The 15,781-nt window shown below is 40.0% G+C and overlaps 1 protein-coding gene across 2 annotated transcripts; it reads left to right on the top strand.

Moving 5' to 3' along the window:
• LOC109224604 (F-box/FBD/LRR-repeat protein At1g13570-like) lies at positions 6,884 to 10,644 on the top strand. 2 transcript variants are annotated; one of them, XM_019389146.1, is made up of 5 exons: positions 6,884 to 6,964; positions 7,818 to 8,714; positions 8,872 to 9,030; positions 9,119 to 9,442; positions 10,352 to 10,644. In XM_019389146.1, exons 2-3 carry the CDS (start codon positions 7,824 to 7,826, stop codon positions 8,905 to 8,907), a joined length of 927 nt encoding a protein of 308 aa, XP_019244691.1. In that variant the 5' UTR covers positions 6,884 to 6,964; positions 7,818 to 7,823; the 3' UTR covers positions 8,908 to 9,030; positions 9,119 to 9,442; positions 10,352 to 10,644. The 2 variants fall into 2 exon arrangements, with proteins under 2 accessions (XP_019244691.1, XP_019244692.1); XM_019389147.1 differs by lacking the exon at positions 6,884 to 6,964 and having other exon boundaries at positions 7,806 to 8,714.

The raw sequence follows: 15,781 nt of genomic DNA on the forward strand, positions 1-15,781 counted from the left end.
TACTTTTATTAGCAAAACGGTCTCTGTTTTGAGGTTTGAAAATCATGCAGGAAAGACACTACTCTCTTTATGTTCTTTCGCCAGATTTCTAGTAGAAGAAAATTAAGTATTTCTTCTTTTTCCTTTCTGTTTGCCTAAAGTCCTAATTTGCCTTTGATAATTGTTACTTTCTCCGGTCCACAACAAGTGACCAATTTGCTTTTTTATTTTAGTCCAAAATAAGTGTTCATTTATATAATCAAGAAAAAAGTCAATTTGTTTTTCCAAAATTACCATTATGTACGTATCCCTAAAAAATCATTTACTCCTCACATAAAGAAGTGAGTGCTACTATAACTATGCTGCAATATTTAATTAAGGATAGTTAATTAGTCACACTAACTATTTTTGTTTAGAATTTAATATTTCCTTAATAGATGTGCCCAAAGCAAATCGGTTACTTATTGTGGACCGGAGGAAGTATGCTTCAAGCTCTGAACATCATTACTCGTATCATGTGTTCATAGTGCAATAACTTTTTTCCTCAAGTGAAACATTTATAAGATGTAGGCCAGCAATTGAGAATTACGACACGAGAGTAGAGCATAAAAAACTGTCCAGAGCATTCCATAATTAAGGCCATAAAAAAGGGCTTCTTGATATGCTACAAAGGCTAATTTTATCATTTAAATCCAGTCCCAGTCACTACTATTAATAGGCTCTACTTTTGAGTTGCTGAAAAAAAAGTTAATTCTTTTTTGATATTGGGAAAAATAAAATATTGTGGACCACAAAAAAAAAAACCTAAAAATTAATTAAAGTGGACTGAAGAGAGTACTTAATAAGAGTATTTGAATGTTGGCTGTTTGGCACCTAAAAAATTATGATTTTTTTCATATCTCAAGCTTCAAGCTTTAATTTCTAAAAGCTATCAACCAAGGATTTGGAATTTGAAATTTAGTATGATTCAAGTTTCGACATTCACGTTTACCAGCTCAATTCTGGTAAGAGTAAATTTGAGTTTAATATTTTACGTTTGGAGAAACCTTTTGATTGGAAAAATAAACTCCTTGGGTTGTAAATCAACAGCCAAAAATGAGTTGGGTCAGTATTCTCTGATGGAGTGAAAAATTACTTATACTGACGATATACATATAACTTAAATTCATAATTTTTAGGTAAGGAACTAATACCTCATTCATCTTTTACTAAAAAACTAGTAATATTCAATAAAACTTAATGTCCCCTAAAAATAATCAAATATAATGAAATGTTTATTGATAAGTGTGGATAAAAGTAAAAACAGAAAAGAACCTAAAAAGAGTTGACAATAATTTGAGACAATGCATATGCCAAGAGTTCAACGTTCAAACTCGTTCAAACGTTCAAACATTTCATTTATTGATAATGGATATCTCAATGGTCACTCCTTTTCTATTATTTAAGTATTTCATGGAAATGTATTATGGGGGATGACTAATTGACTTTATAAAATAGGAACCCAAAGAAGTAAGAATAAAGTAGAAATACTCTTTAAACCTTGATTTTTCTTTGTACATATGCCACTTAGAGCCCGTTTGGCCATGAATATTTTTTTCACTTTTTATCGAAAGCAGTGGTTAGCCATAAAATTTTCAATTTTTACTTGGAAGATGAATTTTGGAATTCGTCGAAAATTTTAAAAACTCCAAAAATGTGTTTTTCAAAATTTTCACTCAATTGTGATGCCTCAAGTATAGGTTTGGGGTGCGTATTGATGCAGCGTGGGAAGGTTATTGCTTATGCATCAAGACAATTGAAGAAGCATGAAAAGAATTATCCATTGGCTGCAGTAATATATGCTCTGAAGATATGGCGTCAATACTTATACGACGTCTATGTTGACATTTACACAGATCACAAGAGTTTACAATACATCTTCAAGCAGAAGGAGTTGAATTTGAGGCAGCGTAGGTGGCTTGAATTATTGAAAGACTACGACGTCGAGATATTGTATCATCCCGGTAAAGCCAGTGTTGTGGCAGACGCTCTCAACCGTAAGTCAATGGGAAGCTTAGTACATATTGAGCAGGTAGACGGGGGTTGACTAAAGAGCTTCATCAACTAGCCAATATGAGAATCAGATTGTTAGACTCTGATGACGGAGGTGTTATTGTACAGAATACATCAGAATCATCTTTGGTAACCGAGGTAAAAGCACAGCAATATGAAGATCCTATCTTAGTACGATTGAGAGAGAGCATTCGGCAGTATAAAATTACGGCTTTTGAGATCGGAGGAGATGGGGCACTGAGATAGGGCCGATTATGTGTGCCTAATGTGGCAGGGTTGCGAGAGAAGATTATGAATGAGATTCATCAATCTCGATATTCCATCCATCCCGGCTCGACAAAGATGTATCATGATGTTAAGGAGCAGTATTGGTAGGATAACATGAAGACGTCTATTGCAGAATTTGTAGCCCAGTGTCCCAATTATCAACAAGTAAAGATAGAACATCAGAAACCCGGTGGATTGCTTCAGAATATAGAGATTCCGACCTGGAAATGGGAGGTGATTAATATGGACTTCATTATTGGATTACCTCGCTCTTCTCATAAGTTTGACTCCATCTGGGTGATAGTTGATCGACTTACAAAATGTGCCCATTTTCTGCCAGTTAAGACAACTTACACGGCTGAAGATTATGTGAAGTTGTATATCAAGGAGATTGTTAGGCTTCATGGTGTGCTGGTGTCTATTATATCATACCGAGGAGCTCAATTTACGGCTAACTTTTGGAGGTCTTTTCAGAAGGGTTTAGGCACACAAGTGAATCTCAGCACTGCATTTCATCCGCAGACCGACGGACAGGCTGCACGTACCATTTAGACACTTGAAGATATGCTACGAGCATGTGTTCTAGATTTCAAGGGGAATTGGGATCTTCCACTCATAGAATTCACCTACAATAATAACTACCATTCCAGTATTAAAATGGCCCCATACGAGGCACTATACGGGAGGAGATGTAGATCACCAGTTGGATGGTTCGAAGTCGGTGAAACAGAACTATATGGGCCAGATTTGATTCACCAAGCCATCGAGAAGGTGAAACTGATACAAGAGCGGCTGAGGACGGCACAAAGCAGGCAAAAGTCTTATTTTGATGTCCGACGACGTGATCTGGAGTTTGAGGTTGGTGATTAGGTTTTCCTGAGGATCTCGCCGATGAAGGGTGTTATGTGTTTTGGGAAGAAGGGTAAGCTGAGTCCGCGGTATATCGGTCCGTACAAAATTTTTCGACGAATTGGACAGGTTGCTTATGAGTTAGAATTGCCATCCGAACTGGAATTTGTCCACCCGGTATTCCATGTATCTATGTTGAGGAAATGTATTGGAGGCCCTTCTTGAGTCGTCCCTATCAAAGATGTACAAGTTACAGAGGACCTATCATATGAAGAAGTGCTGGTGGCTATATTAGATCGACAAGTCCGCAAGCTAAGAACAAAGGATGTAGCTTCCGTCAAAGTATTGTGGAGGAACAAAAATATGGAAGAAATTACATGGGAAGCAGAAGAGGAGATGAAGTCTAAATACCCTTACTTGTTCCAGATTCATGATAACGAGGATGTCGGGGGGACGCAGGACGCATTAGAAGGTGAAACAGCTCTATGAGGTAAGCAATAGCTTGAGAGTACTCTTCCTTAATACACAATGGTGATATGCATATAATGTACATATCCATAATGCTTTGCGTAGCCTTGCAAGGCAATACGTTGGGTTTAACTACTTGAAAGTTTGTCTAGTATCCATCTTATAGGGGAAAACTCGGTCGGAAATTTCCGTTGGAATCCACGATGAGTTAGGCTCCCCATAAATCCCTACATTCGAGGACGAATGTTCCTAAGGGGGGGAGGGTGTTACAACCCATATTCACGTACGTTGGTTCATGCCATAAGCTAGTCGACGTAAATCTAAGAAGTGATTATTTTTGAAATGATAAGAAGTTATTCCTATTGATCTTAAATGATACAAGAGTGTATAAGGGTGATTAACAAGTATTAGAAGTTAAACGAATCAAGGATGTTGTAACTCGTATTCTTAGGTAAGCCTAGGGGTGCTTAATATTCTCAATAGGTCGTATTTTAAGGTATTTGAATCATATAATATCCGTATCATAGTCTTGAAGTCAAACGAGTTATGAAACAAAAGTCGACAAGAGTTGTCGCAACTTAGGTTCATAGTTTTACTTAAACTTTAGGTCAAATATTATTAAGCTTTTCTCCCAATGTACTTGGAATTACGGGGTGATCTACCCACCAAATTGAAGATCTATGAGTCTAGTTTCCAATGTATTAAACTGTTTATCAATACGACATCGGAGGACAGAGATATAGGCATTTTTGCCAGACTGCACAAGCTGCTAGGTGACAAGTAGGTGTGTCACCTACTTGGTTAAATGATAACCCAAAATAGACAATTTCGGGTCGGCCAAAGAGCCCATTTAAAGGGTTATCTCCTGAAATATAACCCTTATTATATATCACAAATAACCAGTCCTAAGACTCTGCAAACTTCCTCCCAAAAATTTTCCACAAACCTTAATCGATTTTCTCTCTCTTTCAAGTTCTAATTGGGAGTAAAACCTAGAGTTTGAAGAACCAAGGGAAGGGCTGAGTTATTCCACAAGTAAGGTAAGTTTACTGCTCTCTTTCATCCATTTTTTCTGCTGTGAATTCATGGTAATTCGTTCTATACATGTAAGAACTCACGGAACGGTGATCGGAAGCCGTGAGTTCGAGTTATTCACTTGTAGCGGACTGTTTTGTGTTGCTGTTGGGCTGCGTGTTTTACTACTGTTTTGTGGAGTTTTGGAGGAGGAAGGGTGTGGAAAAACACCATATAGATGTAGGGTTGTGGGCTGGTTGTTCTTCGTAATATTTTCGGGTCGTTTGACACGACTACGGTGGCCGTCGTATGTATGAAGTGATTAGGTTGTGTGTGGACTGTTTTGGGAGGCTCAATATGATTATTATTGATGTTGTTTGGGTTGTTTGGTGATTGTTTTGAATTGTGTGAATTCATATATATAGGGGAGGTGCTGTCCGTTTCATCGTAAAATAGGTTGTGGTCAATACATAATAGTTATGACGCTTAAATGATAACGATAGGGTCGTTTCTCTTATTGTAGACTAAGGAGTTGTGACAATTTCATAGCTTGAGATTGGGGCAGTATATAGAAGGTATGTGAGGCTATCCCTTTCCTTCTTTTGCACGACTCCGATTGTACATAATGCAATGAACGAGCTTCCAAAGATACTCTGCTCTTAGAAGCTAGCAGTACTTACATTGTTTCCCTTCTTATGGAACAATTGATGTTGGGGTTGCTTCTCTTATTCTTATGTTATCAATGTTGTTGGTACTTCCTGATTCTTATAAGATTTTTGATGAAGAGTTAGTCCTAATAATGTGTACGGAGAATATCGACTTTACATCACTCCGAAAGGTTCAGAATATGATTCCAATGAGTCCTGCATGCATTGTATATATACGTATCTATTTTACTCTACCGAGCCGCACTATAGTCGGCCGGGTACGACACCTATTGTGCAACCACTGATCAGTTGGGTTTTACTGAGCTCCACGTAGCCGGGTACGTTTTTACCGAGTCCTCTTTGAGGCCAGGTACGTTGTGATGATGATGATGCCCACAGAGGCGTGTGTATTAAAAGTTTATGTATATATATGTCTGTATCATGCATTTCATGTCAGTAGCCCACAGAGGTACCCAGATGTTACAGGTTGTATATTCTCTATCCTTATTCACATTACTGTTCATAATTATGCTTTCCTGCCTTGCATACTCAGTGCTTTATTCGTACTGACGTCCTTTTTATTTGTGGACGCTGCATGTCGTGCTGCAAGTCCTGATAGACGGGGAAGACGCAGCTCCCCACCACAGTAGGCTTTCCAGTTTAGCGGTTATAGGCGAGATCCCTTCTCCGGACTTGCCGTGGTCTTGGTATGCATTTTTGTTATAGATATTATGGGTGTGTCGGGGCCCTGTTCCGGATATGTTGCATTACTTATGCTCCTTTAGAGGCTCATAGACAGGTGTCGGGTTATGTATAGTTTGGTATGCCTTGTCGGATGATTTTTGTTGTATAGTCTTTCATGGAAGCGTGGTAGCTCCTAACTTATATGTAATTTCTTGGTAGTCTTGTTATCCCATGTTATGCATGTTCGTTCCATTATCTTTCATTGTTTGGTGTTCATAATCCATATCTACCACTTATATTGATCTCGTCGGCCCTTAAAGATAATAAGAAGATTAGATAAAATGTACGTTGGTGCTCGACAAGTATGGCCCGGGTACTAGTCATGATCCTCCAGTTTGGGTTCTCACAAAAGTTCAAAAACAACACAAAATTATATTCATGTCCAAACATAACTTTACTTTTTAAATACTATTTTCACTTGAAAAAAAATTCACTTTTTTTTCGGAATTTTTCAATTCTTATGTCCAAACGCCCACTGAAAAATTCCAAAAATTTTTACTCAAATCACTCATAAAAATTCAGAAACAACTCAAATTTTTTATTCACATCCAAACATAACTTTAATTTTCAAATATCATTTTTACCCGAAGAAAAATTCATTTTTTTCAAAATTTTATAATTCTTATGTCCAAATGCCCGCCTTATTTTAATTATTTTCCCCTTTTTATTTTCACCATTGCTTAAACTTTTAGTACGGAGTAGTACTTATTTCACTTTTCAAGATCATTTTATATCCCATAATAGCCCTGCAAAGGCTATTATTACTTCTGTCATATTTGGACCTTTGATTAGAAAACTCTCTGCCCAACTGCCCCCGGCAATTTTAACTTTGAAACGTCAGTTCCACTTAACCAGAGTTAAAAGGAACATCCTGAGAAGGAAAGGGAAAAAAGAAAACTCTAAATCCAATGTTTTTGGTGGCTTCCAACTGAGCTTGGTAATTGGTATGCATGGACTCCTTCCATGTTTCTTTTCTGTAATAATTTCTTTTTCCTTTTGGATTAATTTTTTTTTCTAGTTAAATGCTTTGTTTATCTTCTTTTTGAATGAATACTCCTTTGTAGATGTTGGTTCTATATATGTGCATGTGTTTTCCAGATTAATTAGTTTGATGCCTAATCTAGACAAAGCTCTGAATAAGCTGATTTTTTGTGTTTTAAAGATGCCCCAAATTAGATAGGAGTGTTACTGTAGATGTTAGCAGTTTTGTAAAGCTTATTTTAGCAGCAAAAGAAAATGTGTTTCCTGTTTTTGGTGCTTTGATTTTCTCTTTTGAATAATATTACATAGTATTCAAGTAGAATGCCTTACCTTGGTACTACTATTATTTATTTTCTTATTGGTGATTACTATTTTATGATACCGCGATATTTTTTGGATGCTATTGTGAACTGCTGTTATAGAGTACATATATCATAACATAACATAAAAGATCGGTTCCGAGGAAAACTTGGGTTTTATAATAAATGGTTGTTATATAAAAATGTTGTTACAGAGAGGTCGGACGGAAAGCATAGTTGTCAAAAGTTTATCTGTGCTATTTTGTATGTTACACTGGAGAGTCTTGATCAGAATCTAAGAAATCAATACCCTACCCCCCCCCCCCCCCTTCTTATTTTGTTTTATTTTTCCTATTTGAGTCATCAAAGAGCCTTTAAGTCTAAGAAAATGCATGTACTTATTATGTTGATTATGCTGTTTTATTGAGATATCTAGTGTATTTTTGCTCCTTGTTTCTCTTTTGTGGAATATTTTTTTAGAGTTGATTAATTTGGTATATTTGATTCTCATTTTCAGGAAGAAATGTCTCCAAAACGTATCAAAAGAAATCAATCAGCTACAAGTCAGGAGCCAATTGTTGATGAAGATATAATCAGCAACTTGCCAAGGAATGTAATAGATTACATTCTAGGGAAAATGCCTATACGTGAAGCTGTAAGAACCAGTGTGTTGTCAAAGAAGTGGAGATTTTACTACTTAACCATTCCTCAATTAGTGTTTGATTACCAGTTCGTCAAAGAACTTTATTACTTTGCCATCAAGAGGTGTGCTCCTATATTTTCTCTATTTGAGTTCAAGTACCAATTTAACGAAATTGTCACCAAGTCTCTTATGCTTAATCCTGATCGAATAGAGAAATTTAGAGTATTGATTCCTAATTTCAATAGAGCACGGGTTCCTGATGTTAACAAATGGATACTATACTTATCTCAGAAGAACATCAAGAAAATAACCTTAGAGTACCCAAAGGTTATTGTACGCCATGAGTTACCTCCTTATTTCTTTTCTTGTCTGGACTTGACATACGTGAAGCTCAACAATGTTGATTTTTCGCTTCCTCCAGAGTTTAAAGGCTTCCGTAATCTCGACCGATTATCACTTTCTCGGGTTCGCCTCGCAAACAACTGTTTTGAACGTTTTCTCTCCAGCTGCCCTGTTCTTAAAATGCTTGTGTTGCATAAGTGTTCGGGCATTCGTCATTTTATTATCAGTGGTTCTAACCTGTTGCGCATCAAGGCCGCTTATATGTTCCAATCTATCTCCTTAGAAAACGCTTCTAACTTGGCTGAAGTGTATGTTACACTGGAGAGTCTTGAAATAGGTTTGGAAGGCAATCCTATCTTTGATTTGGTTAAGTTTGTGGGTAGCTTGCGTAACGTCAAAAGACTTGTTCTAGATGGCAAATTTCTGCAGGTTAGTACTGCTATTGAAATTAATTATACATGTCTCTATTTCCTTATTGCTAAAATCAAGTTTATCTTTACCTTCACAGCTGATATTATATGGGTTCCAAGAATTCTTGTTTTATTTAATCTGATTGAAATGTTTTTTAAACACATAATTCTTTCAGCTCCTAGCTGGAACACCTGTTCCGCCTACACTATAGACTTCACCAAACTCTCTAAAGATTCTTGAACTCTTTGGTGTAAACTTTATCGACTTTGATCAAATATCTGTTGTTGTATGCTTGCTCAGAAGTGCTCCGAATTTGCAAGATCTTCATATTCAGGTAAGTGGTAACACTCCATCTAATTTAATATAACCTGTTTTTGAAATAAATAAGCACTTATTAAGTGTTCTGCTCTATTTTCATGTAGGCTTCTACAATCAAGATAAACCAAGAACATGTCTCAAGTTTTCTTAAACTCCTGGATTGCAGACCCCTTAGCAAACTTCAACTGGTCAAATTAACAAATATCTCAGGTTGCGATCCTGAGTTTGAGTTTATCCGGTTCCTTCTCTTTAGCTCGCCATCACTTGTGACAATGAGCATTGTAGAGCACCCAGAGCTTGAAGCAGAAGAAGCGCAGAATATAGGTAGGAAGCTGCTCGAGTTTAAGCCACCATCAGCGGTGTCTGTAGATTTTTCAAGGGACAGTGAAACCTAAGTTTCAAAGTGGTGGTTCGGGGAACTGGCATTGGTAAGAGAATTATTTCAACTTTACTGCATTACATTTACTGGTTTGTTAGCGTTCCGGTCCTTTTGGTTTGCATGGCTAAAGAGTCCAGATGAATTGGATTGATTCTCTTTTTTAAATACTTAATTATGTGCAGAAGAAAAGAATTTCATTGTCAAGTCATGCTAGCTCACAACAGGACTTATATATATACAATGAGCACTCGTTAATTATTTTACGTGGCCCCCTAAAATCACATAATCTGGAAAGAGGCACTGTTTTGAAGAAGTGCTTTAAGTACCCTCACTCTCTTGATGACCCAGGTTAGAATCCGGGCTCCTACAACGTATAAATTTTTATTTTATTTTTAAACTGGTGCCTCCGTGATGCTCAAATTCTGCGTCTGCCTCTGGCTCACAAGAATGAATTTATTTTGTAGCAAGTTTGCTACTAATATGTACTTCACCACTTGCTGCATAGTTGACATTTCTGATTTGAATTCTCAGTCCTCTCCTTCGTTTTTGTTGTTTCATCTTTTTTATTGTATTTCAACCAGTGGTGAAGCCAGAAATTTCCTCAAGGGTGTTCAAACTTGAAAGAAGTAAATAAATTCCCGACAAAGGGCGTTCAATATATGTTATGTACCTCTAAAACTTGATAGTTTACCTATATACGCTATATAGTTTTCTGACAAAGGGTGGTCAATTGACCACCCTAACCAAAGTATAGCTTCACCCCTGATTTCAACAAGAAGTCATTCGAACGATTTAACTTTCAGCAAAGTGACTTGCTTAATACTGAAGCCAATCCAGCAGAAGTACAACTTCTGCTGGCTTGCTTCTACTTATGTTTAGTGCAAGGATATTTCGTTATGCACAATTATAAGTTGGTGAAAATAATTTACATTTATTCTAACGTTGTTAATGACTGCAGATTACTGGATGATCCTCTACTTGATCTCAAGTACATGGAGCTGAATATGCATATGGTAGTAGATAAACTAGCTAAATATGGATATGTATCTTGCAAAGCAGCCAATTGTACATTTTGCAGTCTTTTTGTAATGATCTTAGCAAACAGCACAAAGGATCATGCCGCCCGTCTGAACTGATGCATTATTAGATAATAGTACTATATATAATTTTCTCCTTTTGGATAAAAGAAATACAATCGTAACCTGAAGTGTATATACGTACAGTACTCCTTTTGGTATATACGTACAGTACTGCTGTACTCCTGGTTGCGAAATTAGATGTTATTGTTTTAGTGAATGATTTGAATCCAACATTTTACAACTACGCAGAGTTGGTTCTATTTTTCCCTGTGATACCAAATTGGCTGAAATACCATCTATTGGGTTCGCAAAATGTTAATTAGTGGAGTAGTTCATTTGCAATTTATGGTAGTTTTGATTGGTAATTAATTTAATATATGTAATGATATGTGGCTTAGTCCGTTTACAAAACTGAAGTTTGCTATTTCACTATGTTCATCAATTATAGGGTACGTTTTCTTTGTTTCTACAGATTTTGACTGCGATGACTATGTCCAGATATAAAAAAGATCACAATTGAATATATCAGGCTTCTTTTCGTCATTCTTTTCACCAACTTATGTTAAAATGTCCAAAATCCCTCTATTAAATTTTTAAGAGTCTCATCCAATTCCTTATAATGAATGTTCAATGAGAAAACATGATAAAAGCTTATAACCACGGAATTGCTATTAACAAAAAGTAAAACTCATTTCTACGCGGAAGGACACCGTCTCCGAGCAAAGGATAAATAGAGGTAAGCAAAAGAATAAATAGACAACTACAAAGAAAAGAAGAAAAATAAAGAGAAGATATGAATAAGGAAAGAGAAACGAAAAACGAAAAGAAAAGAGATGTGGATTTTCAGTTTCATAATTGACTATGTCATTGAAGATGTTAAGTTGGCATTGTTTTCTTTACTTTGCAAGCTTAAAAACAATCAAAAGTAAGAAAGGGTAAATCGTAATCAAATATAATAGACCTAGAGATGAAAAATAAAGTTGTTGTTGTAGATCTAATAGTGATAATATGAACTCAAGAGAAAGTATTCGTTAGAGATAGCGATAGAGAGAGAGTATGAGAAAATGAGAGAGTTGTATTATTCCAGAATAATCCCCCCTTTTTACAATGTGAAGGTCTCCCTTATATAATAAGAAACCTTCCTCGAAATAATCAAAAAGTTACAAAAATAGGTAACGTTTTCCTAGTGAAGACACTGAGTCCTAAACGATGTCACTTTTGTCCCCATGTCCGAGTCGTACCCTTACGTTAGTTGGCGTATACTCACTGGGCGTACCCATTGGCGTAGAGACGCCGACGGTCAGATTTGACCCTACACAGTTAGTCCCTCCGCTCGTTGGAGACGCATTCGGTGGGCGTCTTCAATGGGCGGAAATGCAAACCTCGGCTTAGGAGAATTTGACCTCGACCAGGGGCGGCAACATGAATGAGGTAAAATGTATGACGTTGTTGAGCCACTGACGCGTGGCTTTCTTTTTGGAATGACGTCATCGCCTGTATGCGTCATTATTATATTTGCCCCCGAGGCGGTTCAGAGGATGATGTGACATTTTGGTTTCCCGCGCACGTTTTGAATCATGACTCTTTGATTTCTGCGCAACTTATCTCTATAAATAGGAGAGAGGTTCGATTCGATTGAACTTTCAAACCTTCGGAAAGCATTTTCTGATTTACTCCTTTGTCTTTCTTTCCTGTAACCGTTATTTCATGTGGGATTCCTCCACTTCTTTTGAAATCATATTTCTCGTCGTTAGTGCATTATTTCCCAAATAGAATCATCATGGTAAAACGTAGTCAAGGTGGTAAAAAGACCAAGGACACTGACCCATCTAGGGTTCCTCCTTCCTCTGTCGGTGAGGGGGAGGAAGTAAAAAAGACCCTCGTTCCCCTTTCTGTAGACAACGTCCTCCCAAAGGACATGCATATTCGAAGGGATTTCAAACGAAAAGTCCAGCCCTTCCCTGGGAGCGTAGCGATTTACTGCAATCTCATCTAGACGACCTTCGAGTGACACACAACATTCCGGACCATGTGGAAATGGCTCCGGCTGGGATGGACTATGCCAATGTGCACAGGCCTGGGTACTGCACATTTTATGAGTACCCATTTTTGATCGGCTATAGTCTTCCGATCTTCCCTCTAGCGGAGGAGCTTTGTCGCTTTTACAATGTGTGCCCGGCCCAGCTTACTCCTTACACCTTGAAGGTGTGCAGGATCTGACCACGTACGCGGCTAAGGCTGAGTGCGGCGTCTCAGTTCACCATCTCTTACAGTTATTCAGCCTCGGTTACTTGAGGGGTACCACGTTGCAACTGAAAAGCCGTTGTACGAAGGGTTTGGTGGTTAAGGCTGACGACAAGGCCAACCGCCTCTTCTGGCGTAGGTACTTCTATATCAAGATGGAGCACCTGGTGTCTAAGCCTGAAGGATTCCCGGAAAGGTGGAACCCAGATCGTGAGTGCCTTTATTTGCAGGATTCATGAATAATCGTGACCTTGACCATTTGGCCACTGTGATTTCATTCTTTTCTCTTTTTTTTTGTAGCGAGGGCTTCCCCACCCCAGTTTATTAATGACATTAAATCATGGGTGGAAAGAATAATACCTTATGCGGAGGAATGCCGTACCTGGGCTGCATTTCTTCAACAGTACGGCCCGTCAGGTAATTCTTCGGCCTTGGTTTGGAAACTCCCTTAGATTCTGTTACCTGACTTACTCGTGTTGGCAGGTCGGAGCACCCCCAAGAAGAAGAAGGTCGTTGTTGCTTCGCTTAGGGCGGAGACCGACTCTGACGGTGAAGATATACCCTGCGGCTCGTTCGGCGATGGCGCTCCTGAGGTTCCTCAGCAGGAGGCTGTGCCTATGGCGGCGTCTCTAAGTAAAGCGACTCCTTCGGGGCCGTCCCTGCGGCTTATGGAGGAGTCCTCCGAAGGTGAGGAGCCGCCAGAGAGAAAGAGGCGGCGGTTGATAACGGGCAAGGGGATAACGACTGAAGACGAGAGGGTAAGTGAACCTCGACAAGTATCGAGGCCGACTTTTATGGCCGATGCTGTCCGTTCTGGGGGGTCGGCTCCACAAAGGAAAGTTGTTGCCGATGCCAGCCCAGCCCGTGTTCTGGAGAGCGGTTCGTCGGCCGCTGTTGAAGAAATGGGCGATGGTGCCGCGAGGGCGGATACTGAGGCCGCCCATGGAGATGTAGATAGGTTGGCGAGGGGTCCGGCCCACGTGGAGATGACGGCGGGTAGGTCTAACCGCCGAATTATGATCCCAGGAGGGTATAACCTATTGCAACACAGCGAGCAGGCTGCAGCGGATATGACCCTGTTATGTGCGGCCGCGGAGCGTGAAATATTGAGGGGTGTTAGCGACGGGGACCTATCACGGAGGGTCGCTGGTGCGGCCTTGCAGGTAGCTTTCAGTTTTTTCTGTGTGCCGTAAGGCTAACTGTGATGCGTACTGACCTGCCTTTCCTTTTTCTTCTCCTTTTTAGACTCTCATTTTGGAGGTGGAGAGGAGGCGGCAGGCGCACAAGAAGGCAGCCACTTTCAACAAGATGGCGAAGAAATACCAACGGTGCCACACCAAGCATCGGGCGCTGGCGGACCTGCTCAAGCAGGACCCGCAATTTTGGGTGTTTCGTGAGGGTCTCGAACAGTCGGAGGCCCAGTTGAAACGGAGGGTGGCTGAGCTGGAGCAGATCGACGAGCAGCTAATAACTGCTCTGGCTCGGAACATTGAGCTGGAAACTCTTCTCCAGTCTAAGGAAGAAGAGTTGGAGGTTGGCCGTGGGGTAGCGGCGAAAGCTGCTGATTTGCGGATCAAGGTTGCCGCTTTGACCACCGAACTCGATGCCAAGGCGGCTGAGATTGAAGTCCTTAAGTGGACTGCTGCACCAAGGCCTGACGAGGATGCGCATCGTGAGGCGCATGATATGTGGGTGTACGTCGAGGCCAGATTGGTCGTATTCGAGGAGTTCTTAGTTGCGGGTTGAGCCACTGAGGCGGAGGTTCAGGAGCAACGGCGCATAGCCCGTGTCGCCCGTGAAACTTGTGGGTATAGTTCTGATTCCCCAGATCGGGCGGGCTATAACTCCGAAGACGTCAACCGTCTAGAATCCGGCTCTTGGATTTCTGCAACTTATCAACCCGGGGGCGGCGATGAACAAGATGTCGGTCAGGCGGGGGATGAAGAGCAGAATGGCGGTCACGCTGTGGGTGACGGGCGAAGCCTCTTAGGACTTGTATATATTTTGTTTTGTTGTATTTTGTAATGTAAATGGGACCTTTTGTAAGGTCAGGTGTACATGCATTTTTTGAATGATAATGAAAGTCGTACTTTTGCTGCCATTCTTTTCCTTTTGTATCTTTTATTTTTGGTACCTTGTCTTCGCAGAGCGGGTACTCATTTGTAGGATTTTCAGTGTGTTTCTCGAACGTTGCTTGTGTTATCCGCCGATAAGATGTGGCTTTGACGCTAAATAGTGGTGGCTTTAGCTAATGATGGCATCACTTCAATCGTTAGTTGAGTGCCTTTCGTCGTAGTCGAACAGGATTGGCGATTGTTATGTCCGATTGGCCTTAGCCATAATACTGTCGATGGCCTTAGCCATGTACGTAACTTCGACTGTCGTCGAATTACTTGTTTGTCGTAGTTGAGCTGGGTCGACTTGTTGACGACGATGGCCTTAGCCATAATACTGTCAATGGCCTTGGCCATGTACGTAACTTCGACTGTCGTCGAATTACTTGTTTGTCGTATTTGAGCTGGGTCGACTTGTTGACGACGATGGCCTTAGCCATAATACTGTCGATGGCCTTAGCCATGTACGTAACTTCGACTGTCGTCGAATTACTTGTTTGTCGTAGTCGAGCTGGGTCGACTTGTTGACGACGATGGCCTTAGCCATAATACTGTCGATGGCCTTAGCCATGTACGTAACTTCGACTGTCATCGAATTACTTGTTTGTCGTAGTCGAGCTGGGTCGACTTGTTGACAACGATGGCCTTAGCCATAATACTGTCGATGGCCTTAACCATGTATGTAACTTCGACTGTCGTCGAATTACTTGTTTGTCGTAGTCGAGTTGGGTCGACTTGTTGATGACGATGGCCTTAGCCATAATACTGTCGATGGCTTTAGCCATAATACTGTCGATCGCTTTAGCCATGTACGTAACTTCGACTGTCCTCGAGTTACTTGCCGTCGTAGTCGAGCTGGGTCGACTTATCGACGTTGATGGCCTTAGCCATAATATCGTTGATGGCCTTAGCCATATACCGTAATTCCATGTCGTACGAGTTACTTGCCGT

This window comes from Nicotiana attenuata, chromosome 3 (genome assembly GCF_001879085.1).
Source record: "Nicotiana attenuata strain UT chromosome 3, NIATTr2, whole genome shotgun sequence".
Classification (NCBI taxonomy): domain Eukaryota; kingdom Viridiplantae; phylum Streptophyta; class Magnoliopsida; order Solanales; family Solanaceae; genus Nicotiana; species Nicotiana attenuata.

Coding starts and splice junctions, on each gene's coding strand:
- LOC109224604 (XM_019389146.1), top strand. CDS start 7,824: ATGTCTCCAAAACGTATCAAAAGAAATCAATCAGCTACAAGTCAGGAG. Junction 8,715..8,871: donor TAGATGGCAAATTTCTGCAG/GTTAGTACTGCT, acceptor TAATTCTTTCAG/CTCCTAGCTGGAACACCTGT.